The sequence below is a fragment of the Centrocercus urophasianus genome, unplaced genomic scaffold (assembly GCF_019232065.1).
Source record: "Centrocercus urophasianus isolate 14NV4802_14NV808 unplaced genomic scaffold, USGS_Curo_1.0 seq_16, whole genome shotgun sequence".
In the NCBI taxonomy this organism is placed as follows: Eukaryota; Metazoa; Chordata; class Aves; order Galliformes; family Phasianidae; genus Centrocercus; species Centrocercus urophasianus.
Window position 1 is genome coordinate 44171589 of NW_024884711.1, and position 26292 is coordinate 44197880.

Sequence of the window (26292 nt, forward strand, 5' to 3'; positions counted from 1 at the left end):
GAACAGTGAAAGGGAGAAAGGAGGGCTGGAGCTGACGTGGCTTTCAGTGCAAGGAAAATGAGCAGTGTGGGACACGGCGTGGTAAGGGCTGACATTTTTCCTGCAGAACGCCATCCCTGCTGTGTGAGGTTAGGGACATCTGGAAAGCACCTCCTCATCACATACGGTTCTGGTTTGAGGTGAGCACAGATGTTCTGCCAGGAGAGGAGGCGCATGCTGGTTCTGGGGAGCACAAGGTGATGTATTTCCACTCTGAAAATCACAGGTGGCATTTCACTGCCTTGCACCTTTGTGTTGGCAGCATTGATGTTTTCATCTGATGAAGTTCCACCAGGCAGGCTTGGTGCTCGGGGACCTGCCAGCACCACCAGCGGAGCCGCAGCGCAATCATTCTGCAGCAGACAAAGGAGGCAGAATTGCACCCAGAGCATTGAACCCAGCCTGCTGTGGCGGGATGGATTGCAGTGACATGCAGTTCAGATGTAGGTACTTCAGTTGCTGATGTGTGAGGTGGGGCCAAACTTAGCATGTGATGTCTCATCTGTGCTGAGCAGTTGAGCTTTCTCCTTTATTTCAGCCCCCTCAGAGCTTTACCACCAGTTGGTCTGGGGAGTGGGACTTGGCTGCAGGCTTTTGCAAGCACAGTTTGTGTGCCACCAGAGCTAGATATTTACCTGTGAGATATTTGTGGTGATAACGACAGCCTGTTGCACCAGTCTCTGCTTGCCACGTGGCACTCGTGGCCGTAGGATGCCATGCTGGCAACCTCGGGTAGGGATAGGATGACTTAAGTGGGGATGTGATGGCTTCACGTGGGGAGGATGGATGTACTGGCCCTGCTCAGCTCCCTGCAGGTGAAGGGCGTGCATGGGAAGCAGCATCCGGATGCCTGCAAATAGCAGGTCTATGAGCCCTCCAGTGGGGGAAAGAGGAAGAGGAGGAGGAGGAGGAGCAGGGGTAGAAGCCCCTGCTGGCGGGGCTGCCCCAGAAGCCGGCCTTCTAGGGGTGGGGCCGCCTTTCCTTTTTGTTTTTTTCCCCCTTTTAGCTCACAGCCCTCCTTGCGGTGAGGTGCAGTGGAGCTGCTCGGTCAGTGCTGAGCCCTGCGTGGTGCCCACGCTGCCGACTCCATGATGGCAGCCGACAGTGGAGCCGGTAGCAGCGAGTGTAAGTGAGCACAGAAGTTTGAGCTTGGTTTGTTTTTTGTGATTATTTTTTTAATTCCAGGTTCCTCCCCCTCCTCTGCTGCAGCAGGGCTCTCTGGGGAAGCTGTGGGGTTGTTTTGTGCTGATGGTGCTCAGGAGCGAGATGTAGTGACTTGATTTAAGCAGGATTTACACGCTGCAGTTTATTTCCTTTTTATTTATCTAGCACCTTTTAACTCAGTGAAAGCAGATCATTTCAGCACGTGCTTAGCCAGCCTTCCTATCCTTCCCCAGTACATGGCCTCACTGGTTTCTTCCGTATGGTGAATGAAATCAGAGGGCACTTCTGTCGGCTTGCACTGGGGTGCTGAGGTGTTTGCTGCTTCTCTGGGTGGGGTGCAGCTTAGGATCTCAGGGCTGTTACCCTCTGGCATGTGGGAGTGGTGGTGAGAGGGGCAGCAGGAGCTCAGCTTCTGTGCTGGGGGAAGGAACAGTGCTCCTGGTTGTGCCAGGGCAGTGAATCTGCCTGAGGGCTGGCAGAGAATGGCTGGGTGCTGGGTAGGAGAGGTGGGATGGGGGCAAAGGAAGCGTGTGCGGCCCTGGATGGGCAGACACCCTGCTTGGAGGCAGCCATGGGCAGCCGTGCATCGTGCTTGGTGAGCAGACAGGCGGTGTGCTTGGAGGACAGACTCACTGCCTGAGGACACTCTCACGTTTTCAGAGTTAATTGCATCACTTTGGGAAAACACAACTGAAGAGCACTCTGCCTGCTGAAAACATTCCCTTTTCTTGCAGTTTGTATTACCAGCTAACGTTCCAAGGAGGTGATTTTGCTTCAGGGATTATCTAACAGAGATCCCAGTTAGTTCTGCTGATGAGGATGCCAACTAAAAGCTGGTAACAAATCCCTCCTTCCCTGCTCTGGGAGCAGGAGGCTTCTCAAGGACAGGTGCTCCCACATACTGCACAGATGCCTCATTTTAGGGTGAAGCTGTGGGCTTGTGCCCTCTTTTTGTGGCCGAGAGCAAAGCTTGCCCCTCAACACCTTATCCCATTGCCTCCCCCCCTTTTGTTGCCATCCACGTGGCGATTAACCCCTCCCTGCACCACTGCTCTTGGTGATCCTTCACACTGCTGCCATGGGAACAGCATTGCCTGTGATGATTGCTGTCACGGTGTAAAACTTAAACACTCGATTTCTTTAGGTGTGCCCTGTGCTGAATGCAATGGGCAGAGATGGGGCTGTGAGCTCAGTGGCTGCAGGGTGGATTTGGGGGCAGAAGCAGGGACCTAGGTTCTTTCATTGGAACAGAAAGCTGGAGAATGCTGGCAATTGTTTTCTTCTCCACTGGGTCTAATTCCTAAAGGAAAAGTTCATAGACTCTCTGAAATGTGCTGGCATTGCTAACACACAGGGGGTGTTCAGGTTGGATATTAGGAACAATTACAGTGCTAATGCATTGGTACAGGCTGCCTGGGGGGGTGGTGGAGTGGCCGTCCTTGAAGATGGAGATGTGGCACTGAGAGACATGATCAGTGGGCACGGTGGGGGTGGGCTGGGTTGCAATTGGGGACTCAGAGATCTTTTCCCACCTTCATGATTCCACATACTGTCCATACTGTACATCACACCTCCTGGACCTGCTCCTCTTTGGGTGACGTGGGGGAACTTCCTTCGTCTGTGTCACGTCTTTATTTTATGGGATTCTTGTGTACCTGGCCTGGTGAATTCTCAGTGGTTTTTCATATTTCAGGACAGGAAAAGTGGTTCGTGCCCCCGACCACAGGCAGCAGCATCCAAACAGAAAACAACAGTACAAAACAGCAGAGTCACAGCACCGTGGAAGCAGTAAGAGCAGGGCTGGGGAGGCAGGGATGTGAGCAGGGGACAGGTCCATGCCTACAGCTGCACTGACCTCATTTTCTGCACGGATTGGCTTGGTTTCAAGCTTCTGTTCAAATAAAAGGTTTGATTTTTGTTGGTTTTTTTTTCTTCCTTCCCGCCTGGATGTGCTTTAGCTGTTCCTCCAGGAGGTTTATTTGGGGGAAGGAGCTGGCTGTTAACTGCCTGCTTTTCTGCAGTCGGACGTTACCCAGTGGTGTGATATTAATGGCAGCAGGGACACGTGGGAACGAAGAGCGCAGTGCTACAAAAGAGCTGGCAGTAATTGAGCACCACGTTTGCTTCAGTTAATGCAGGGACTGCTCCTAATTTGTCCTAGTTTTTAATCCCTAGCTGGATGTATTAGAGGTTAATAAACCAAGTGTGTGCTGACGCTTCAGACCTATAAGGTTTTATGGAACTATTTGAGTTCAGCTGTGCCAGCAGCAGTGTTGTGTCCCGTGCAGAGCTGTAGCTGTGGTTTGGCCTGGAGATTTTGTCTTTGGCATCACCATCCTGCTGGAATGAGTTTCCAGGCAAGCCTCATTGTGCTGCCTGCACTGTTACCATACCTGGTGAGCAAGGATCTGGAGGTTACAATGGGATTTTGCATTTTGAGGCTGCAATTTAAGGGCTGCATTTCCTCCTGCTGAGTGCCCAGGTCGGGGATTTGGGTTTTGCATTTTATTTCCCTGAGAAAAGAAAGTAATTGTCAACCAGGTAGGCTTTGAGATGGCCCAGCGTTAACGCTTGCAAATGGGCAGCCTGGAGCTAGGGGTGCTGAGAGCGCAGGGGGAGGCTTTTTTTGCTCTTCCGAGATGGTTAGCCCTGCAGATGCTTAGATAAAAAGAGCTTTAGACTGCCTATTTTCTGTCTTAAAAAATAAGAGAGAAAAAAGAAAAAGGAAAAAAAGGGGCGTGTGGGAGGTGAGGAGAAGTTTTGTCTTAACCCAGTGTTTGTCATGCAGAGTTCGTAACCCTGAGGGCATTTTATTTGTTTGCTTTTGTAGCATAGGAGGTCCTGCTGGGGGTTGCACCGTCAGGAGAGCAGTCTCATTCATAAAAGCCCATTCAGGCACTCAGAGGTGCTGAACCTCAGAAGAAAAATACACCTTTATTTCTTATTACTGTACCCAGGACAAACCAGAGATGTTGGACCAGAGGTCTTTTCCAACCTAAATGATTGTGGGAGTGGGTTCACAGTGGAACTTGGTGATCTTTGTGGTCTTTTCCAACTTGCATGATTATATGATACCGTGATAAACCCTTGCACATACCTTTATTTTCTATTCTCGTGCCCAGGATGAGGTGCAGAGCCTTGTGCATGATGTGGGGATTTGGTTTTTGCTTGCACTGTGCGTTTGAGGTGCGTGCAAACCCATCACTGAGCGGTGCTCAATCGGGGGGAGCACAGTTACTCTTTGAAACTGCGCTTCGATTGGCTCCTGAGCAAGGAGTGACACACTGCCTAATTTTGGAAATCTATTTACGTGTTTGATCCGGGGCAAAGGAAGAGGCAGGACGTGGAAACGTGACCCTCAGCCTGCAGTGAGGCAGTGGTGCCTGAAATACTGCCCGGTGTTTGCACAAAACCCACCGCCTGTAACGTAATGCCTTCCCCACTCCTACGTGCTCTGTTCTCTCCTGAAACAAGCGGCTTCATTCACACAGCACCTCATTCTGCTTTGTCCTTCCTCCAGCTCTCTGCTGTCATCAGGTGGGCTTCTCTCTGGCCAAATTCTGGCTCTAAGACAGCTGCCTGTAGCCCTGCTCCATCCCAGTGCATCCCAGCGCTGCTCTCTCACCCTGCTGTCCCATAGCAGGAGCTAATGGGAAGGGAAGAGGCTGGACAGAGATCTTCCTTCTCTCTGCAACACTGCTTCCTCTTCTGCAGTACCATCACAAGACAGAGGAAGAGATTTCTGCTTGAACTAAAATCTCTGTGTCCTCGCCAGCATCTTAATGCTGGTTTTGTGCAGCTTTTCAGCAAGAGGAGCAAAAATGCGTTGTTAATTCCTTTACCTTTGTCATAGAATCATACAATGGCTTGGATTGGAAGGGATCTCTGAGATGATTGAGTCCCAACCCCGTTGCCATAGGCAGTGTTGCCAGTCACTAGATCACACACCAGGTTAGGCTGCCAGGGCACCGTCCAGCCTGGCCTTCAGCATCTCCAGAGATGGGGCATCCGCATCTTCTCTGGGATAGGGAATACTAAGCTCTGTTACCCATCTCCCAGCATATACCTACTTAACATCTGTGGTTTAAGTGCAAAGAGTCGTTTCTGGTTGCTATCCTGAGCTGTGTCACAGTGCGTTGGGTTACTGATGCAATGGAAATTTTCACGTCGGATCCTTGACCTCAGTGCTGTCCTCACCCCTTCAGCACTCAGTGTAACTCAGAATATATGAACATCAGCAACAATGGTGTCTCAGAAGTCTTGATTGTAGAATCATAGAATGGCTTAGGTTAAAAGGGAACTTGGAAGGGGTTGGAAATTCCCACTTCAGCTCCTCTGTTCCCGTGATCTAAAAATGAAGCCTTTGGGGCACTAATTCGCATCATTGCGCTGTTCTAAAAGGACTCCTGCCTTCTGCATTGCTCTGTGCTGAGTTCACAGTGTTCCCAACCCCACTAAATCATGTGTGTGCCCTTCGTGTTCCCCACAGCTCGTTTAAACTCAAGGTTTGTGTTTCCTCGTTAAAAAGCCCGGTTGCTGCTGCTGTGAGAATAATTTATTAGCTATTACTAAGCTTTATCATTTGCACACGAGCATGGTAGTGTATTGCTGCTGGTGATAGGTCTTTGAGGAGGTTGCTCCTAATTCTGTTTGCTGATGATTGCTGAAATGGGGACATACCTGGTTGCTGCTGTGCCATCGTTGCGTAGGGTCCCTGCAGGGCTGCACTAACCTACAGCTCCAGTTTCTTTTCCAGAAATTGGTTCTTGGAGTAACTGATGCCTGAGGGCCAATCTGTGAGCCTTTCTGTGCAATAGCTTTGACCATGTCAGCACAGCAATACTGTATTATGAGTCAGAAGCTCATTACATTCAGCAAAGGTCCTGTTGAAAACCTCCTCTGTATATTTGTAGGATATAGAGGGAAAAGGCTGCCTGTGTGCAAATAGAGAGGTTACAGTGTGCTTTTGAGGAGGAAATACCAGAGTCAGATGAGTTTTTATTATTAAGCCGTGTCAGTAACCACTGAGCAATGGGCAGGAAGCTTTTGTATTGTTCATGTAGTTTCCTAAAGGAAAAATTTCACTGGTGCTCTCCGTGGCAGTGCCCAGCACCAGCTTGTTGGGGAGAGGCTGAATGCCAAGGAGTATTTGGGAATTCTGAGCAGTGTGGTACGTGTTAGCTGGGGCTGCTGGGCAGAGCAATACAGCAGTGAGGAGTTCATCATGCTGCTTGTGAAAGCGTTGGGGAACTTAGAAAGATGATGCAGCAAAGTGTTTCCATCTCCTAAGGAACACACTAAACTCCACCTCGTTTTCTGACTGATACCTGCATGATCTTTGCGACATCACCTCTGTTGAAATGACTCCTGTGTGCCGTGCCAGCCGTCAGCACTGTGCTTGCTGTTTGCTCTCGGAGGGTTTGCAGAACTGCCAGCACCCAGGGCTCTGAGCTTCCCATCAGTGCTGTGTCCCTGTGCAGTGGGTGACAGCAGGACGGGTGACACTGGTGGCACAGGGCTACCTGTGCAACCCTTTTTGCTTGCGGGTGTGTTCTTGTTTCTGCCTGATGTTTACGCCTTCTTTCTGTTTTCTTTTGCATGTTTTCTCGGCTGGATTGCAATAGAGAAGAAGAAAATGAGGTGAGTGAAATGTCTTCCTGTTTTGCTCCTGAGATGTGTGTAGTTACCTTCACCAACAAGTTTTATCTGGACCCATGTCTCGAGAAGCTGTCTTGAGCAGCAGCACGAGGCATCTTCACAAATCCGGTGTTTTCCTATGGGTGTCCCTGGGGCAGTGATGAAGTCTGGAGGGAAAGGAACATGCCTGGCACTGCTGATGCCACCTGCACGCAGCTGATCAGGTGTAGGGATATTCTGCTTCCTGCATTGTGATAAAGAGAATGTTTAAGGATTTCATCTGGGGAAAAAAGGAGTTTCATTGAGTGTGGCCCAATTAATGTTAGGGGAAAGGAGAAAACCTCCAGGGGTAGGAACACTTGATAATACCCCAGTGAGTGCCTGCAGAATGGTGCTGCTGATAGTTGTTGATGTGGTAGGACCATTTCTGCTCTGACTGAGCTTACTGTGTGTGCTGCTGTGGTGATAGGAAAGCTGCAGGAGTGCTCATTCATCCCTGCTGAAGGCTCAGAGTGAGCATCTGTTGCCTACCCTGAGCTGCACGACACTCACAGCAGCGTTCCGAGGAGCGTTTGCTGCCTGTAAAACATTAAAGCAAGGAGAACTTGTCTACTGTTTCGCCAGTAATTGCTCCCTGTTCCATTTCAAAAGCTACCTGTGGGATATTTTTTAAATTTATGGAAGTTGTAGTTTTTCAGCTTGGTGTTATTTAAGAAGAAATCCCTGGAAGGCTGAGCAGGAGATTGAAACATTTGTTCTGAAAGGCATCGTCCCTGCTGAATAGATATGAAAAGCAGAGGAGTGGAAGTTTAGCAGCTCTTGCATCCCCTCCAGCCTTTGTTTCTTGTACAGGTGGATGTATCCAAACCCCATTATTCATCTGTAAGCTCAGATTTCAGCTCTGCAGCACTGAAAGCTGGGAAGTTTTTGATCGAAACACTGACATATTTTCATAACTGTGGGTGATTTTGCACACAAAATAATTTCACAGAAGTTTTAGTAAGAAAACTCTTGAGTGCTGATGTACTGGTTGGGGTAGAAAGGTTTGAATTTTCTGGTTGTGTAGGGCTAATAAGCAACCCAACACACTCACAGAATGACACTGCCTTGTTATTTGGGAGACTGTGCCCAGCATGTTATGGAAGGCTGACCTCTAGCATTGAACATCTCCAAGCTCCTGCCACGTGGACAGAACACTTGTGCTCCAGTGAACTTGTTCCTATACATTTATGTATTAGACTGTTGTTAGGTTAAAAAAATGGATCATTTCTGAAAACAGAGATTATTTTCAGCAGCCTTTCTATTGAATATGGGGCAGCGTTGGAGAAGAGATGGTGTGGAGATGTCCTGTCCACAGGGTCACCATTTGGATGCCCTTTCAGCAATGGCAGTCACTTAAAAGCCCCCACAAAGTGGCACCCATTTTAAAGGAGTCAGAGTTTTGGTAAAGAAAAAAGTAGAAGTAGCATGGGGGGGAGTTTCTGTTCTGCTGACATCTTACTTAATAATTTACCACGGTACCTTTAGCTTTAGCAACTCTGCATTGTTTTACAAGAGTTAAACGATAACAAAGTCCATAATCCTTCAGAGTGGGTGCAGGAAGCCACTGCTGCAGCCAAGGATGTGTTCATGCAATAGTTGTGGAGTAGAACTTACTGTATGCACTGTTCAGACTGCTCGAACAGTCCTCATTGAGTTGTGCTTCTTGCACAAAGAGTCATTACATTAATGCAATCTGGATTTGTGGGGATAAGGAGTATCGACAGAAACACCCTTTCAACACAATGGGACAACATTCATCCTTAGGGACTGTGCTATCGTTACGCTGCGGTAGATAGTGATAGAGTCTGTGCAGAGACAAGCCCAGAGCTTAAAAACAAGTGGGCACGTGCCAAGACAAACAAACACACTGTGCTTTTTGCTCTGAAAGCTGCTAATCTCGGGCTTTGATAAATGCATTCTGAAAGGGAAGAAGCTCCCATGTTGAGAAGAGCTTTGTTGCTCTAGGTTTGTGCCATGCCCAAAGTGACATCTCAGTTGTGAGTGTCCTAGAGGAGGTGGCTTTCAGCTCAGTGGTGTCCCAGTCTGTCAGGCTTGCTGGGAAGAACTCCTCAGCAGTACAGCAGATCCCTTAGGTGAGATGCATATCTAAGGCATTAGGGTCCATCAGCTCAGAGGTGGCAGTCACGTGTGGCTGGGTGCAGGTGGAAGTTCTGCTGGCAGTGATGACAACTGGTCAGTGCGTGATGTGACCTCCTTGTTAGCCTGGATGGGACTTAGGGCTGCAGCAGCAGGTCTCAGTGACCTGATTGGGTCAGGCACCAAATATACCCAGGTACAGTATCCTAGATGTGAGAACACATGTCAAGCTTAAAAGCATAGGATGTTTTGTAACCAGAGACCACAGAAACAGAACAAATAAAGTAGCGGTCTCTCTTCAATTAATTTTATGTGTTGAACCCTATTGTTCTTTTTTTTTTTTTTTTTTATTTTTTTTAAAAAAAAAAAAAAAACAACTTTGATTCTTTGAGTTTGGTTATTAATAAATCAGTTAAAAAGCCTCAGCCTGAATCCCAAAGGTGGTCTCCCAAAAGGAGACTCAAAAGGAGCAGATAATTGATTTTGGTTAAAAGAGAGGCAGGCCGTATGGCTGTGCTGCCCCAGACTTCAGCCCAGGATATCAATTTCTATTTTATCATCATAAAAAATTCACCAAGTGAAAGAAAACTGTTCAGTACTTGCGTAGAACAGAATTTAAAAATAAACATTTCTACTAATGGCATCTTTTTTTTTTTTCTTTTTCTTTCTTTTTCCAGAGCAAGACTGAAACCGTGCAGAAAGCTGGCTTTATCAAAGGCCCAGTGTTCAAAGGTGTTGCTTCTAGTCGTTTTTTGCCCAAAGGCACCAAAACGAAGGTTAACCTTGAGGAGCAAGGAAGACAAAAGGTGTCTTTCAGCTTTAGCTTAACCAAGAAAACCTTACCGAACAGATTTCTGCCCGGTCTGGGAAACGAAAAACAAAATGAAACTCCGAACTCCGCAGCAGTACCCACACAGACTGATTTTAACCCCAAAATTAAAATGGACCTTGGGGATGCTGCTGGTTCAGCGGAGGAGTCTTCACCTCCAAAACCGAAGGTAGAACTGGGGAAAATCCATTTTAAGAAACATTTACTCAGTGTCACAACCAAACCCCTCCCGCCAGCTGCAGCAGCAACTTTACTGCCGCCGCCACCGGCTCTGGCACCGGTCACAGAACCAGTGGCAGCGGCCGCCGACCTTCCATCGGCACCTCCACCAACGGCATCACCAGCAGCACCAATGCCTGTCCCTGCTGCAGCAGCCTTGCCGCAGCTGCCCGTCACGCTCATGTCGACGCTGTTGCTGTCACCGCCTGCAGAAGCAGAAGTCCCGGCTTCGAGGGAGCTGTGTCACGTAGTCACGAAGGAGGCTCCTGAGCTGGACCTGAAGCAGGATGTGGTATCGCACGGGTTGGAGGAGCACGTGACTCGACACGTGGCCGAGCAGGTGGAAGTAACTCCACAGAAGGAAGATTCCCATATTGGGAAAGATGATGAGGTTTCAGAAAGCTCCAAGGGTGCTTCTCTGTGCTCTAGGAAACAGGGCTCCAAAAGGAAGTTCTCCCAGTCCGATGGCACGTTGCTGGGCTCTGAGTCTGATGAAGATTCTGTGAGGACTTCTTCCAGCCAGCGCTCGCATGAGCAGAAGATATCCAGTGCAGAAAAGGAGAGGGATCCCAGGAAAAGCTCTTCCTCTCTCAGAGGCGAAGAACTGAAGTCCTCCTCACGCTCCAGATCGGACAGAGATGACAAGTATTCCAGCTATTCAAAATCAGAACGAGATTCGCGGTATGCGTCCTCCCGATCGCGGTCAGACAGAGAGAGAAGGCGAAGCCGGTCCCACTCTCGGTCCCGCTCGGATCGGAGCTCCCGAACCAGCTCTTCCTACTCGAGGTCGGAGCGCTCGCATTACTACGAATCCGACCGCAGGTATCACCGCAGCTCCCCGTACAGAGAGAGGACGAGGTACTCGCGCTCGTACGCAGACTCCAGGGGGAGGGAGAGTTCTGATTCGGAGGATGAGTACAGAAGGACGCATTCCAGGTCCAGTGACTCGAGGCGGACGTCGTCCCACTCCTCCTCGTACAGAGAGTCAAGGACTTCTTACTCGAAGTCAGACAGGGACAGCAAAGTAGAGTCATCTCATGCTGACGTGGAGAGGAGAGGAAAGTCTTCTTCAAAAGCAGATAGAGATTCAAAACGGACTTCAGAAAGTGAAGTAACCAAAAGGTGCTCTCCCCTTAACGAGCTCGGGTATCGAAAGGGGACTTCCCATTCTAAGCCTGACAGCAATGTGAATTCTTCCCGTTATAAGTCCACCCCTTCAAAGACCCCTGCACCAAAGCCTGATAAATTTAAAAGTTCTTTCTGTTGTACAGAATCAGTTGAAGAAATAAAACAGCCGTCTAATTCTCTAGATTTAGAGACCTCTTGTTTAAAAAGCAGTGAGATCAGAGTGTCCATTGCAAAAAGATTGGAAAGGGAAAAGACGCTTTCTCCATTAAATCAGTTAAATGATTCCCCCACTTTTAAAAAGACAGATGAATCAAAAGCTGCTTTCCCTCACTCAGGGTCTGAGGAACTCGCAGGCAATGAATGCCGTGACAGTGTTAAGGAACAAGAGACTTTAGTAAGGGTAAAGCACGAGCAACTGAGAACATGTTTCCCTGTAGAAATGAATATAAATGGGTCCCCAGAGGGTAGCTCTGACGATGTGGCGGCTCCCAGTGCCTCCAAAGCAGAGGATGTCGCAGTATCTTCTGATGATAGTTTGTGCAGGTTGGAAGCATCACACACTGGGAGGACGAGCAGCTCGTATCCGCTGCCGTCGAATGGATTTGAGGGCACGTACGCCCCTCAAGAGCACGAGCCTGATGATTCTCACATACAGTCCAGCGAGTGTAGCAGCCTGTTCAAGGAGGAAGAGGCTCTGGTCCTGGAGCAACAAAGTGAAGCTATGCCTTCAGCAGTTGTGAATGTAGATCATTCCAAAATGTCAGTGAAGAAGCTGGATGATCAGGCAGCTCCCTGTGACGAAACCAAAGAACCAGTTTTTTGCTACGTTTCAGATGATGCCGCTCCTTCTTTGTATCATTCAGAAGTTGAAATCGAAGTTGAACCAGCAGATGTAAAAGTGACTTCCGAGGCATTTCTGGACTTGCACGTTGAACCGCAGACGGTGACGTGCGACTATGAAAGCACAGAGGATCCGAATTCAAAGTCTGCATGTGAAGAGGAGCAGTATCACATTAACCCACCCCATCAAGCTGGCCTAGCTGTGGATAGTTCAAGCAGGGATTCTGCCCAGGACTGCTGTTCACCCGGAATCACGCAGGACTGTCCTGTTACTCAGCATCTGGAGGAAAACATCCCCTCCGAGGGGGACAGGGCCCCGCCGAGCTGCTCGGGCGCTGGGGAGATGCTCGAGTTGGACGTTCGGCACGTTGACCTGAACTCAACGCAGGGCAAGCTGTCACTCAAGGATGAGCATTCCTATTATTCCCAAGTGCCACTGGAACGCTGCAGCAGAGAGGAGGCAGTGGAAGAAATGGCCGTTACTACGGAGAGAGTTGGTCCTGATGATCTGAATGAGCAAGGCCAGGGAGCGTCTGCCGAGGATGACGGAGGGAATGAGCCCTTGGTGGCTTCAGCTTTTCCAGACGCTTCGTTTCCATCTTGTGATGTTGTGGTGGCTGCGGAAGAACCAGAAGCCGTAACGCAAACCCCAACGTGTGACAGCAGTGGTGGCGCTTCCGAATTCGCTCCCGCCCCCCATGATGACTATTCTGACACGGCTGAAAGCGACAGCGAGCCGGGCAGCGACGACAGTGAGACAGAGGATTCTGATTCAGATGATGGCGTGCCACGGAAGCGGCTGCAGTCTGTTGTGGTTGTCCCGAAGAACTCGAGCATTGTGATGGAGGACAGCAGCCCCTGCTCCTCGCGGAGCAGCCAGGGCACGCGGCACTACTCCGACCATTGGGATGTCGAGAGGCCAGAACCAAGCAGGCCCTACTATGAGGACAGGCCAGAGGCTACAGTGAGTAACAACGGGTCCCAGGCTGAGAGCAGGTGCTCTCCGAGAGGGATGGACAAGAGTCCGGCCTCATCTACTGAGCTCAGCAGGAAAGATGGCGAAGAGCTGCGGGCAGACGTCTGCCAGGCGCAGAGTGATGGCGTGGACAGCACGAGCCAGGCAGATCTGGCGGTGGATTCTCAAGGCAAACCCAACCCAGACGAGAGAATGCTTAATGAGCTCATGTCCATCAGTCGGCCGCTTGGCCGGCAGGAGGAGCAGCCATTTTGCGTGCCTGAGAGCTTTGAGGGCACCGATGAGTCTTGCCATCAGATGAGCTTTTCTAAGCCAGACAGCTGGCAGGGGAGTGGGGGTCTCCATCAGTCTGGCCTCGGAGACTGCTCCAGGGAGGACGGTTTTCATCCAGGGGAGGGAATGGGTGGCGTGAGCTGGGAGCTGCAGGCAGAGAAGCCCAGCAGCACCTATCAGCAGCCAGATAGCAGCTTCGGGGTCTATTCGGGCTATGTGTACCAGCCAGGCACAGGAGCCTACAGCAGTTCTCAGAACTGCTGGCAGGGCAATGGCTACTGGGATGTGAGGTCTGCTGGGCGGCCTGCTGGAGGCAGCTATGAACGAGTTCAAGGACAAGTGCCGGATTCTCTAACGGAGGATCACGAGGAGTACGAGGATGACCGCTGGGATGATGAGTGCAAGGCTGGCTTTCCCAGCCCCTCCAGTAAGTTCCACACTCCCGGGCAGAAAGAAACGGGCTCTGTGCAAGCCCATGAGATCAGCAGCAACTCGAGCAAGGAGCCGGTGTCCGGTGCTGAGAAAAAGGAGGAGGTGAAGTCTTTGGAAAAGAACGACGTGAAGGAGCGAGGCCCTCCCAAAAAACGACGGCAGGAGCTGGAGAGTGACTCTGAGAGCGATGCGGACTCCAGGGAGAGGAAAAAGGTGAAGGTGGAGGGTGAGCAGGAGGTGGCACCGCAGGACTCCTCCATGGTCGGCCGCCCGTGCATCATGGACGACTTCCGCGACCCGCAGCGCTGGAAGGAGTTTGCCAAGCAGGGGAAAATGCCCTGTTACTTTGACCTCATTGAGGAAAACGTCTACTTGACAGAAAGGTAACTGGAGATTTTTTATTTTTCTTTTTTAATTTTTGCATATAACTGTTCTAGATTGCAACTTCTGTTAGATTCTGTGATAGGTTTCTTAAGGCCATGCTAGCAACTGGTACAGCAGGGAAGAGGCACGTCACATTTCCTGCATCTCTGCACTGCTCTTAGAGGACAAGATGCTGTACCAGAGCTGTAACCACGCTGGATCTTCTCCCAGTGATGGGCCCAGAGAGATGCTGGGGATGGGAGAGTGCAGGAGAAGAATCACTTCTAAACTGTGTATCTTGTTCCATGTGGCATCCCCTGTAGTTCCTGTGATGAGGGTTGCAGGAGGGATTTGCTCACCTGAGATTCCTGCCATCAGCACTGAGTAAACACTTTGTTCTTGTACCCATGCTAATTTGCAGAAGTGATTTTCTTCCAATATTTTCTTCCTTTTTTTTTTTTCTTCTTTTTTCTGCTCTCTCTGCTCTCTCATTCATGTGAACATGGTGAGACCACGTTAAAGCCCAGAGCAATGTATAGAAGCATCATCTCTGGGCTTGTCTGCATCTGTTCAGTGTCCCCAAAGGGAAGTCAGGACGTGGGAAAAGTTTTGGATATGTATTTTGGATATGTGCCTTTCCAAAAGCTTTGGGTAATTGCATGTAATGATTTGTCATCTCAGACAAGTTAGTTCAGCTCTGGCAGCTGTGATTTAAATTAGCAGACGGTAATGATCGTAGATTATCCTTTAGTGGGAATATTGACCAGGGTGGGGACCTTTGAAAGAAAAGTCTTAGTTCAGAACTGTGGGGTTATTCAATAGGAGCATTGCTTCAGAGCTCAACAACCTCCATCTGTGCCAAAAAATACTCCCTCTGGAGTTAGAATGCAGGTAAGAGTCCTTAACAAGTCTGTAACCAAGTCTTATTCTTTGTGCAGCCCTTCTGATAATTCATGCCCATTTAAAACCTTTGCATTTTTAACATCATCTTATTTGACAGTAAAACAGATTTAATTAGCTAAACCATTCAGTTTGCTGTGTTAAAATTCATCTGTTTTAAAATGATATGTGTGCTCTCTAGTGGTTTATATGTTAAAATTATAGAACATAGATTTTCTCCTGGCTTTGTATCAGAGAAACCAAAGAAAGCATTGAACTGGAAGGGAGCTTTTGGAGATTGTTTTCATGGCATTATTTATGCTGATAGAATATAGTATTTCAAGAGAGGCTAATCAAAGCCTCCTATCTTTCTAATAAAAACCTTATAATTTGTCCCATGTGGTGAGAAATCTAGCTGTAAGAATCAAGAGTGGCTTCCCTGGAGCTTGGCTTTTTTTACTCGTAAGACAAAATAAAGGGTTTTTAGTCCAGCCTCTGTGTGTGGGGGTATGTGTGTACACATCTATGTTGATAGTAAAACTGAGTTGTGTACATTAAGGATAAGTGAAAGCTAAATATCCTGGGATGGCTTTCTGAGAAACAACCTGACGTGATCAGAAAGCCATCACCTCCTGCTTCAAACCGTGGCCGTAGTTACCCAGAGGTTCTCTGTGGTTGTCCAAAGATAAGTCCAGTTTCTGAAGGATAAATTCATTTCCTTCAGTAACGATTGATAAAAGATTGATTTCTGTACCTGAATAATGTCTTAACTCTTTGTCAATGACCTGTCTTCAACAGAAAGAAGAGCAAATCCCACCGGGATATTAAGCGGATGCTGTGTGAATGCCCTCCTCTCTCCAAGGAAGAACGAGCCCAGGGGGAGGTTGCTTGTGGAGAAGACTGCCTGAACCGCCTGCTCATGATCGAGTGGTGAGTTGGCCAGTCAGCCCCTGTGGAGCACGAGGTGACTTGGGAGCACCTGGAGGAATTCACACCTTTCTGGTTGCTGGCCACAAGCTGTCATCGTGCTCCTGTTTTCACTGACTAGTGTGGATTCAGCTTCAGAGCCTGCAGAGAGCATTTAAATCTGACCTTAGGTCTTCCAAACTGAGTATTTTTCTTAGTGGTCTCCTGTAAAACTGACTGCCAAGGCCTGGAGTCCTCTGCTCCTGGGGCTTAATTCGACCTGGTTGTAAGCATGGCTGGTGGGAGAGTGTCAGAAATGCAAGTACTGCTCTCTGTGAGTTGCTAATTTTCTTTCATTTTTCCTTGTGCATCTGTGCTCTCCCCAGGGCCATGCAGGCCACTGCTATCATCTTATTTCCCCTCCTGGTTGGGATTGGAAGGCCAAGGGAGCTATTGCCTACATGAGGAGGAGGCAGGGAAGGGTGCCTGGGGCTGAGGTTGGTAGGCACAGCATGCAGGTCATAAAGCTGGGTGGAAGGGTAGAAGTTAGCTGCCCTTAGTTAATTTAGCCCAGATACAATAAAATAGGAGATCATGAGATGAGAACTCATGGAAATATGGAGAGAATTAGCTAGTTCAGCCCACTTTGATTATACAACGTACAAGTGCAGTAGCATTTGCATTGGAAATGTTTTTATCTTCTTTCCAGAAATAGTCTGCATTTACATGTTGACAGTCAGATGGTTATACTTTTTATAGCAAAACACATTTGAAAGTTTTACACTGAGTTTATTATGGTTACATGGCATCTCCTTCCCATCTCAGCTGTTCCTGTTGCCCATGTTGTGACGATGAGAATTGAGTTGTTCCATTTCCTTCTCCTAGTTCTTCCAGGTGCCCAAATGGTGACTTCTGTTCCAACCGACGCTTCCAGAAGAAGCAGCACGCAGATGTTGAAGTAATCCTTACTGAGAAGAAAGGCTGGGGACTCAGAGCTGCCAAAGATCTCCCATCGTAAGCTTTTGCTCTTTGGATGATGTAGTTGTGCTGTTTGATTCCTTTGATTCCCTCGTGCATGGGAAATAAGTTGCTGATGTTATCCTTGCAGTTTTACATGCTGCCCTCGTGCTCTGTCAAGGGTTCCTCTCAGTTACCTGCACCTATTTGTCCCAACTGTGCATTGGATCACCCACTCTGGTTTTACTCTCTTCCACCAAAGTTTACTAGAGTTCTCAGTAGGGTTTTTGGCAGGCTTGCCTCTACTTTCCTCTTGTATTTAGTGTGTTCCCTTCTCCCTGTCACTTGGCTTAAGAGGAGCATGTTCTCTTTGCATCCATTTTCTTCACCACCTCTAAGCTTACCCTCTTGTTGAGTCTGCTTCCTTCCATGAAGGACTACATGGAGAACCCATGGGGCTTTTCCTCCCTTGTTAGTCCATCCTTAGCTAACTGCTGTTCTTCTGAGTGCTTGTTTTACGCTGGTGGTGCTCACAGTTCCAACTCTGGTTTTGACTTGTCTACATGGAGCTGAACCCAGATGTTAACTCGCACACCATGGCTGGCTGCATGCTGTTACCTTGAGTCTGACACAAAAGAACTACCAGGGCCTGAACACCAAAGTTGCAGTGTGGATGAACCCATCTGCTTCCTCCTAGGCTGGCAGCAGAATGGATGCCAGTATTTTTGGAATTCCAGCTCTGTTCTGAACCTGGCACACTCCAAAGCTAAGTGGGAGGAAGCATAGTGCCGGGTCCATTTTCCTGTGCAGGTGTGGTGCAGGGAGCAGGCATGGGACAGAGGTAGGACAGACCGAGGAGGTGCTGGGAGCCTTTGCCATGGTGCCTTCATATCATCACAGCAGTAAAAAGAGCTTTGGGTAAGGCCTCCAGGAACAGAATAGCAGCGTGTATGTCTGAGCCTGGATGCACTCTGGAATTGTCATGCAGGAATCAGATGTGAAGCTCAGCAGATGAGTAACAAAAGGCTTTGTAGGACAGCTCACCTTGCTGTGAGAAGCAGTGCTGTGCACTGGGAGTTTCACCAGGCTCTGATTTGCATTTCAGAAAGCTGTGGGATGGGCATGGTGGGCCTGTTCAGTCTCAAGGGCATGAGGGACTGTGATCTTTAAGTCAAGAGTTTAATTGTGCAAAGGTTTACTGTAACTCAGGTTATTTTAGTGAGTTTCTGTGGAGACTGATTTTTTTGCGTCAGGGAAAGACAGATGTCTGGTAAGGAATCCAGGATTGGGTTCTGGCACTCTTGGAAAACTGTAGATCTTTTTTTACTGCTGTATTAAATACGTGAGACTAATTAATAGAATTGTAGAGTCGTGTAGGTTGGAAAACACCACTGAGATCACCAACCCCAGCCCATCCCACCATGCCCACTGATCGTGTCCCCAAGTGCCACATCTCCATGGTTCTTGAGCACTTCTGGGAGTGGTGACTTCACCATTTCCCTGGGCAAAGACAGTGAGAATTGTAGCAGCAGAAGGCAGATATGGGGGCTCTCAAAGCCAAAGAGGGGTGATGCGGCCAGAAGGAGACCACTGCCACCTGGCTGGGGATGGTCAGGGACATTTCTAGCTCTGCTCTGCTCTCCTCCTGCCCTCGGGTTTCCAGGCTTGGAGTTCTGTGGGCAGGAGTGCTCCATCCAGCGGGGAGCTAGGCAGGGGCTGCTGCCTTCTGCTGTTTAAGCACAAGGGAAGAGAGTTGAAGGATTCAGGGTGGCATTAAGCAAGGGAAAATGTAGGACAAGTAGCTTAGCAGTGTGTTGTGATAGGCTGGGGTTGGGGTAACTGGTTGTGCTCCTCCATCTCTGCTTGAAGTTTCATCTTTCCTAGGATCAAAAAGGGCTTTTTATCAACCCCACGTTTTGTCCACCATATCAACAAGGTGCAGGCAGGTTTTCCATTTCATTTTAGGAAAACCATCCAGCAGCAGTGTATTTCCTTAACTTTCTTTGTTGTCCTCTGCACATTGCCCCCCAAATTTGGTTCTTTTAGAGAACAATCATTGCTTGTAGGGAAGTGTTGTTCTTGCCTCTGGGCCTTTCACTCTGATGCTGCTGGTGGTTCGAGTGTCAAAAATGAGTTAATCTGAACGGCCTGAGATGAGAGCTGGTACAGAGTGCTGTACCAAGAGGACAAGCTTGTCTCAGTAGCAGTTAATTTCCATTCTCTGGTGCTAATGAGTGATGCTTTTTCCCCCTGTGCTTTCCAGAAACACTTTTGTGTTGGAGTACTGCGGAGAGGTGCTGGACCACAAAGAGTTCAAGGCACGTGTGAAGGAATACGCCCGCAACAAGAACATCCACTACTACTTCATGGCTCTGAAGAACGACGAGGTGAGCAGGGAGCCCACCAAAATGCTGGGCATCCGGAGGGGCTGGCTGGTGGGCTTAGCCCCAACTCAGTGTGAGCACCCAGTGTCCTCAGAGCAGGTGCTGTGGGAGAAGAGAATTTGTCTTTCTGTCCAGCAGCTTTGGAAAGGATGGAGTGATGGGCTCTGCTGGGAGAAACCACACCTCTGTGAGGTGCTTGGAACTGAATTTATTTACTTATTGGTTACCAAAATAAACCAGTCTAAGAAACGCATCAACAGGAATCCAAGTTTTCTTACTTCCCCAGTTTACAGAAGTAACTTCATTGGTCCACCTTGAGCCAGTAGAGTCCTCACCAGAAGTTCTTCATGTACTTCAGCTTATCAGCAGTTTGGGGTCTGTGGAGTGATGGAGCTGTGATGCAGAGCTGTGGCACTGCCTGCCTTGAGCTCTGGCTCGCTGGGAACAAGGGATATAAATAGAAATGCAATACCCAATTCTGCTCATCACTTCTGTCGAGATTTTTTTGGGTCTTGGGATTTTTACAGTAAATGAACTAAAAATACTCCCAAGTTCTTTTTTTTTTTTTTTCTTCTTCCTTTTTTTGCCCTCCACGTAAGCAGTTCTGGTAGGTGCCATGGGATTGTGATGTGATCACAAGGCGTCCTGCCCAGCTAAGAAAGGAAGAGCACAGTGATCCATGGGGCAGTCTTCCCATTAAAGCACAGTCTGTGGGGCTCCACCAGCCCTGATACCCATACTCTGTATCAGAGGGTCAGAAACTGATGCTGCAAACTCAGAATCCCCACCAAACCAAAGAACTCAGTATCAGTCTGTAACGAGAACTAAGAACCACGTACCATTTCTTCTTTTTGAGGGGCACTTATTATCCCTATGAAATCCATTCTCTCCCAGTTAAATAATGCTAACAGTGCAGGAGGAAAGGGTGGTGACTTTGGCAGTGATCACGTTCTCCTTCAGCCGTGCTGTGTTTCCAGATATGCTGCTCAATATTTCTGCCTTGTGCCTAGGGAGGGCAGTCTGTTTTCTTATATTTGTTATTTCCTTTCCAGATAATAGATGCTACCCAGAAAGGAAACTGCTCTCGTTTTATGAACCACAGCTGTGAACCAAACTGTGAGACACAAAAGGTAAAGTGCTGGATCAAAGCTGCTGCTGCTGCCTCTCACTTGGCTGCCCTGTGACTTAGCAAGCTCCAAGTGAAAGGCATTTCTCCTTTATCTTTCTGTCTCTTTGTTTTTTTTTGATGTAGCTTCTTGTTAGTCAAATATAAACAGCCACCATTGAAATGGGCAAGTATGGCGGGCTCAATTAGCAAAGCTTAAATGTAACACTGTTGCTTTGAGGATTTGTCTTGCTAATTTCATGCAAAAAAAAGAAGCCAAGCCTGGCTGTTTCAATAACCATTGTCACTTTTTTTTCCTTGCCTTAGTGGACTGTGAATGGGCAGCTCAGAGTTGGGTTCTTCACCACCAAGCTGGTCCCCTCGGGCTCCGAGCTGACCTTTGATTACCAGTTCCAGAGATACGGGTAGGTTCCAGCTCTCCCTCTGCTTCAAGTGTTGCAAGTTACAATTTTTGTGAGCATTGATGCAGTGAAGAAGTCATGCTCCAAAGCAGAGCCTCATCTAGCAGAACAGTTAGAAATCAACAGGAATTCAACTGCATGAAATACTTCCTGGATAAAGTTTCTCTGTTTCAAACAGAAGAGATTTGAAATCACTTTCTTTTCTTTTTCTCCCACTTTATACCATCTCTCCCCAATGGAAACTTCCCAGATAATGATCTGACTGTTTCTTTCCTCAATCTAACTATTAATTGCCTGAGCTTTAGACTTTGCCATGTTCTTAAATAAAGCCTCTTCATTCTTTCCCACCCACTACTGTTTTACAACTTTGCAAATACTTGCAAGAGCTGTGAAAGCCCAACAGATAGCACATTCCTTCTCTCTGTCTGACTGCACATGTGCAGAGTGCAGCGTGGGCTTTGCTCTCGTGCACTTGAGCTCAGTATTTTCTATTGCTGCTCATCCAGGCATCCTGCAAAGTATTTCACTCTCTTTGACGTGATTAGCACAAAATGGCATCTAGCTGTTTTGAAACGTGCAATTATGAGATTAGCTGTAGATCTGTTGTATAATCCCTGGGCATCTTTACCAAATACTGTTTTTTTTTTATGAGCGTTTCTTCCTTCTGGATCCTGCTTTCTGCAGCAATGTAAGGGTCAGAGCTGAGTTTTTAGTTGTAGGTTGATTCGTGCTAAGGTTCAGATACTGCCATGTAGTTTTCTGTTCCAGGTGGTAGTCAGGCATAGACCATAGAATCACTGAGGTTGGAAAAGACCTCTGAGGTCATCAACCCAACCCATCCCCACCATGCCCACTCACCCATGCCTGGTAGTGCCACATGTGCTCCTTTCTTGGAAAGCTCAGATCTCTGAAGATGAGACAGGCCTGATGGCTCATTAGAATCCCCAGGTGGGATTTGTCTGCCTGGATTTGCTTATCAGAAAGTGCATCAGCCCATGCAAGCTATCATGGAGCTACGTGCTGTGAATGGTGGGGGCTAGGCCTGGCTAGGGGCTGATGGTCTTACCCTAAAGGTAGGTGGCCTAGTGCCCAATCAGCCCAGGTTCCAAGTGGCTGCTCATTGCACTCATCTTCCACCTGGTCTGGTCTTTTGCTGTATTGGCTGACTTGGTATCTCCTGTATTTGAGGTCAGTCTCTCTAGTCTCTGTCTCATTGGAGTTTTCAGATCTCGTCTCACATGTCTCCTTCCTCATCTTCTGCTTCATATAAGACACTGCAGCTTCTCTGTTAGTTACTGCTGATACTGCATGGCCAACTTCCTCCAGTCAGTTCTGCATGTCACACAGAATGATAGAATCATTAAGGCTAGAAAGGATCAACTCTGATCACCAAGTCCAACCATCAGCCCATCCCCACTACTCCAATCAAAAGACATGCTCTCAAGCAGTTCTGGCATATCATAGAATCATCATAGAATCATTGAGTTGGAAGGGACTCCATCTGGTCCAACTCCCCTGCAACAAACAGGGGGCACCCACAGCTCGATTAAGCTGCTCAGAGCCCTGTCCAGCCTGACCTTGAATGTCTCCAGGCATTGGGCATCCACCACTGTGCAATGTTGGTTGATTGCAAGGTGTGATGTGAGGTTAATGGATCCAACTCTCCAGCCTTTTCCTTTCTGGATTTTACATCTTGACCTGGCCTGGAAGTGTACCAGGCTTTGGCTTTCTGTGGAAACAACAGGGAATCACAACAGCTGGTTAAGAATTGATGGGTTTATTTGAATTTTTAGTGGTGGAATGAAAGGCCTCGCCGTGCAGGAAGGCATGGAGCTGAGAACTGTGCGAAGAGCAGAGAACTGGGGAAGTAGCAGTCTGGATCTGGGCAGCCTGGCTTTGCAAGACAGTGCAAACCATCTGCGAAGATGGGATGTGAATGTTTTCCATATTTCCTTCTAGCTGCTTAGCAGGAATTTGAAGAACAATGGAAAGAAAAAGAGACGAAGAAGTGCCAGAAGTGTCAAGGCAATGTGGTTAATGGTCTTTCCTCACTGCAGTATCAGGATTAAGATACGACAACGGGCCGTGAGTGCAATGGATTCCTTATTTAACTGTGTGTTACTTCTGTCCCCAAACAGCAAAGAAGCTCAGAAATGTTTCTGTGGCTCAGCCAACTGCCGGGGCTACCTGGGAGGAGAGAACAGGGTCAGCATCCGGGCTGCAGGGGGGAAGATGAAGAAGGAACGCTCCCGTAAGAAGGATTCGGTGAGTGGGATTCACCTGGGTGTCTGGGTTTTTTTTGTTGGTTTTGTCACTGAAACACAGCACTGTTGAGGACATTACCTGAAATTGGACAGCTAAAATGCTGCCATCCTCAAGCTGGGATGTGAAATCTGAACCTGTAATTGCTTTGGCCTAGAGGCAAGTCAGCGCTGAGGAGCTTGTGTGAACAAGCACTGTGTTCTCTCTGAGTTAGTTCCAGTTGTGTCTGTAGCTGGATGTGAATGAAATAAGGGATTGAAATCCAGTCTTTTTAAAGCCTTTTTATAGCTCCTCATGCATATAAACCTCTTCAAGTGGTTACATGAGCCTATTCTCTGCCCTGAATGGCACTCATGGATTTATGAATGCAGGAAGCAGTCAGGACGAGTTCTTAGAAGCACTTTACACTCAGGAAGAAGTGATGTGCACTCCTTTTAGCTCCTACAAAACAGAATTTTTCTCTTCCTGAGAAAAGAAAGCACCATTCCTACCAGTAGCATTTGTTACCTGCTCCTTTGGGAGGTGCTGCCTTTGAAAATGCCAGCTTCATTTTTGCATGCTGAAATCCTGAGAGTCAGGAAGCCAAGAAATCAGAAGTCATTTGTAAGTGGTTCTAACATGCTTATTAGTGCCACTGAGCAGCGAGCTAAACAGGGAAGGTCGGTGTTTCAGTGTCTGCATGGAGAGCAGTGCAAACACTGGTCGTGGTTATAAATGTGAATTGGATGTTTAAGGAATCATTGCAGTTAAACAGTTACGGTCATTTGGTGCACATCTGTTTTCCTGTGTGAAAAGGTAAACTTCCAAGTAGAAGCATTTTGGGCACACGCTTGGAAATTCCCCTGCAGAGCACTGTGCACATGGCACGGATGTATATATGCATCTCAAATGTGCTATTCATTAGGAGAAATGCTTGTTAGGGCTGGGGATGCCTTGGTGTTGCGTGCGGGTACGGTTACAGGACAGACTGCCCTCTGTGCCTTCCATTTGGGGTGCTGTAAAGAGAGCTGATGGGAACACTGCACTTCTGTATGGTATTTCAGGTCTAAACAATGTTGAATGAAACCCGTAATATTCCAGATAAAAGCAACCCAACTGAGTCAAATTAAAACCAGACTTCTGTCTTACAGTATGTGAGAATGAATCGGGAAGAACTTGTGCTGCCCTTCAGGGCCAAGGGAAGGAGCTCTTAGCATCATGTAGGGCGGCCTGATCATGGCTTTCTGTCCTCCCTGTAGGTGGATGGGGAGCTGGAGGCACTGCTGGAGAACGGGGAGGGCCTCTCAGACAAGAACCAAGTTCTCAGCTTGTCCCGGCTGATGGTGCGCATCGAGACCCTGGAGCAGAAGCTCACCTGCCTCAAGCTCATCCAGGTGAGCAGCTCCAGGCTGGGGTGGGAAGGAATTGCTGGGTAAGCAGTGCCTTGTAGCCATCATTCGAAGAAGGAGAAAGTAAGATGAAAAGGGTGTCTCAGTGGTGCCAGCACCCCAAGTGTGAGCCGAGCGGCTCTGCTTCATTGATAGATGGTGTGTAATGCTGAGCCTAGTTTTGTGATTCCTCTGAATCAGTGCAGGTCACCTGCAGCCCACCTACAGGGCAGCATGTTACCTCGTGAAGTTTTATTCTGCAGCATGAGCCACTCATTAATAGTCATAAACTTCTGCTGCATGCGTTATTGCCCCCAAAGCAGCAGCCACGTCCAGCTGAGCTGCATCAGACACGTGCCAGTCTTGGCTCTGGCTCTGTGTTTCATGTGGCAGTGAGTCTGACAGGCAGCATTGGCCACCTCAGGGTGTGGATAACAAATGTAGGCTTTGCTGGTGAGTTGCTGACCCTTCTGTGTCACTTTGGCCCACGCAGAACACGCATTCACAGTCCTGCCTGAAGTCCTTCCTGGAGTGCCACGGCTTGTCACTGCTGTGGATCTGGATGACAGAGCTGGGCGACAGCAGGGGAAGCACCGCCAACAACCTCAAGCTGCAACTGGAGGTCAGTGGTTCCCTTAATTCTGTCAGGTTGGAAGCTTTCATAATGATTTTGCTAATTGCTCACAGCACGTCCGTTTAAATATTATGTATGTGATACTATTGCACACCAAGTGTTGGTGCAAACAAACTGCAGGTATCCTCGCAGCCACAGCGTGGAACTCCTGCTTTAAAGGATGTTCTGAATACATGGAAGGAATTTGCTTCTGTGGTTCTTCTTAGATTTCTGAGTTAGTAACATGAGCCAGACTTAAACAGCAGTGGCAGCAATCTATATTTATTCCATACTGAACTACAGAGGCAGTTTGAGGTATTGCTTTGATGGGCTGAAGTGGAACTTTAATACTTCTGTCTTCTATGTGCACTTCAGCATCGCATGCAAAAAAACATCTGGAAGTTCCTTTCTTAAAGATGCATCTACAGAACTTTGCTGTGGATTTCGGAGAGCGTGCCCAGCCTTGAGGGCAAGGACAGAAAACAGAGCTCAGGGAGCCCATCCTATCAGTCACTCCTGCTTCGTGTCCCCGAGGTGGTGGCAATGCCTGGCAGCTCTTCTTCCTTAGCTCAGCATGGTTTTTCTCCTTTAGCATTCTGAATGAGTTGTGCCATCCTCCTGATCCCAAGAGGAATGATGTCTGACAGCCCCATACTGCTGAAGAGATGGCATTGAAGGCAAGCCACCTTTGGCAGCCATATGCTTCTCCTCTTCAGAAGTATCCAGCACACTGTTCAGATTAGGATTTGATTGCCCTGTTGCATTAGGGTAGATTCAGGCACTCAGCATCATTGTTCTCAAAGCCAGAGCTGCTCCCCACGAGTGTTAAGAGGGCATCTGAGTCACTGTGTCATTGGTGGCTTGGTCTCCACTCTTCACGAATCTGATCACACCATGCTGACTATACAGGTTTAAGTTTTATGGCTTTAATATACTCTTAAAATCTGTGCAATTCTTAACAAGTGAGGCTGTGATAAAGGTCAGGTCACACTTTGCATTTTTTTTTTTCTCCTTTAGTTTTTACATTGTTTTAAGAGAGTTGGTCTTTGGTCACCAGCTTCCCAAGGCCAGAAACCAGCACAGTGCCCTAAGAGTATCTTCTGTCCTTTGCTCCTGGAGGACTGATTTTTAAGGAGGAGCAAGTCGAAAAGCTGGGCAACTTCAAGCGCTGGAAAAAGCATGGCTGTGTCTTGCTTCAGAATCAAATCTTCAAATCCCTGTTTGTCAGGGATCTGACCTCTGCTTTTGAGAGAGAGGCTGCTGAGGTCACTATAGTATATATGTTCTGAAGTCTCTGAGATTTTCTTTAGTGCCCATCCAGCCATGTGACAGCACATTTGACCAGCGACTGCTGAGCT

At 48.1% G+C, this 26292-nt stretch overlaps 1 protein-coding gene across 2 annotated transcripts in view; it reads left to right on the forward strand.

The window, feature by feature from the left end:
* Positions 1-4552: 4552 nt before the first annotated feature.
* SETD2 (SET domain containing 2, histone lysine methyltransferase) overlaps positions 4553-26292 on the forward strand; it is a 43710-nt gene continuing 21970 nt past the window's right edge. Inside the window, exons 1-10 of one of the 2 annotated variants that reach the window (XR_006168408.1) lie at positions 4553-6843; positions 9657-14059; positions 15717-15848; positions 16710-16838; positions 19045-19168; positions 20218-20295; positions 20598-20695; positions 22831-22957; positions 24193-24327; positions 24815-24943. Coding sequence is in view for 1 of the 2 variants with exons in the window: in XM_042816514.1 (XP_042672448.1) it covers positions 6802-6843; positions 9657-14059; positions 15717-15848; positions 16710-16838; positions 19045-19168; positions 20218-20295; positions 20598-20695; positions 22831-22957; positions 24193-24327; positions 24815-24943 (5397 nt within the window). In the remaining variant the exon portion in view is untranslated. The remainder of the gene's footprint in view (positions 6844-9656; positions 14060-15716; positions 15849-16709; positions 16839-19044; positions 19169-20217; positions 20296-20597; positions 20696-22830; positions 22958-24192; positions 24328-24814; positions 24944-26292) is intronic. The other variant, XM_042816514.1, reaches the window with a different exon arrangement.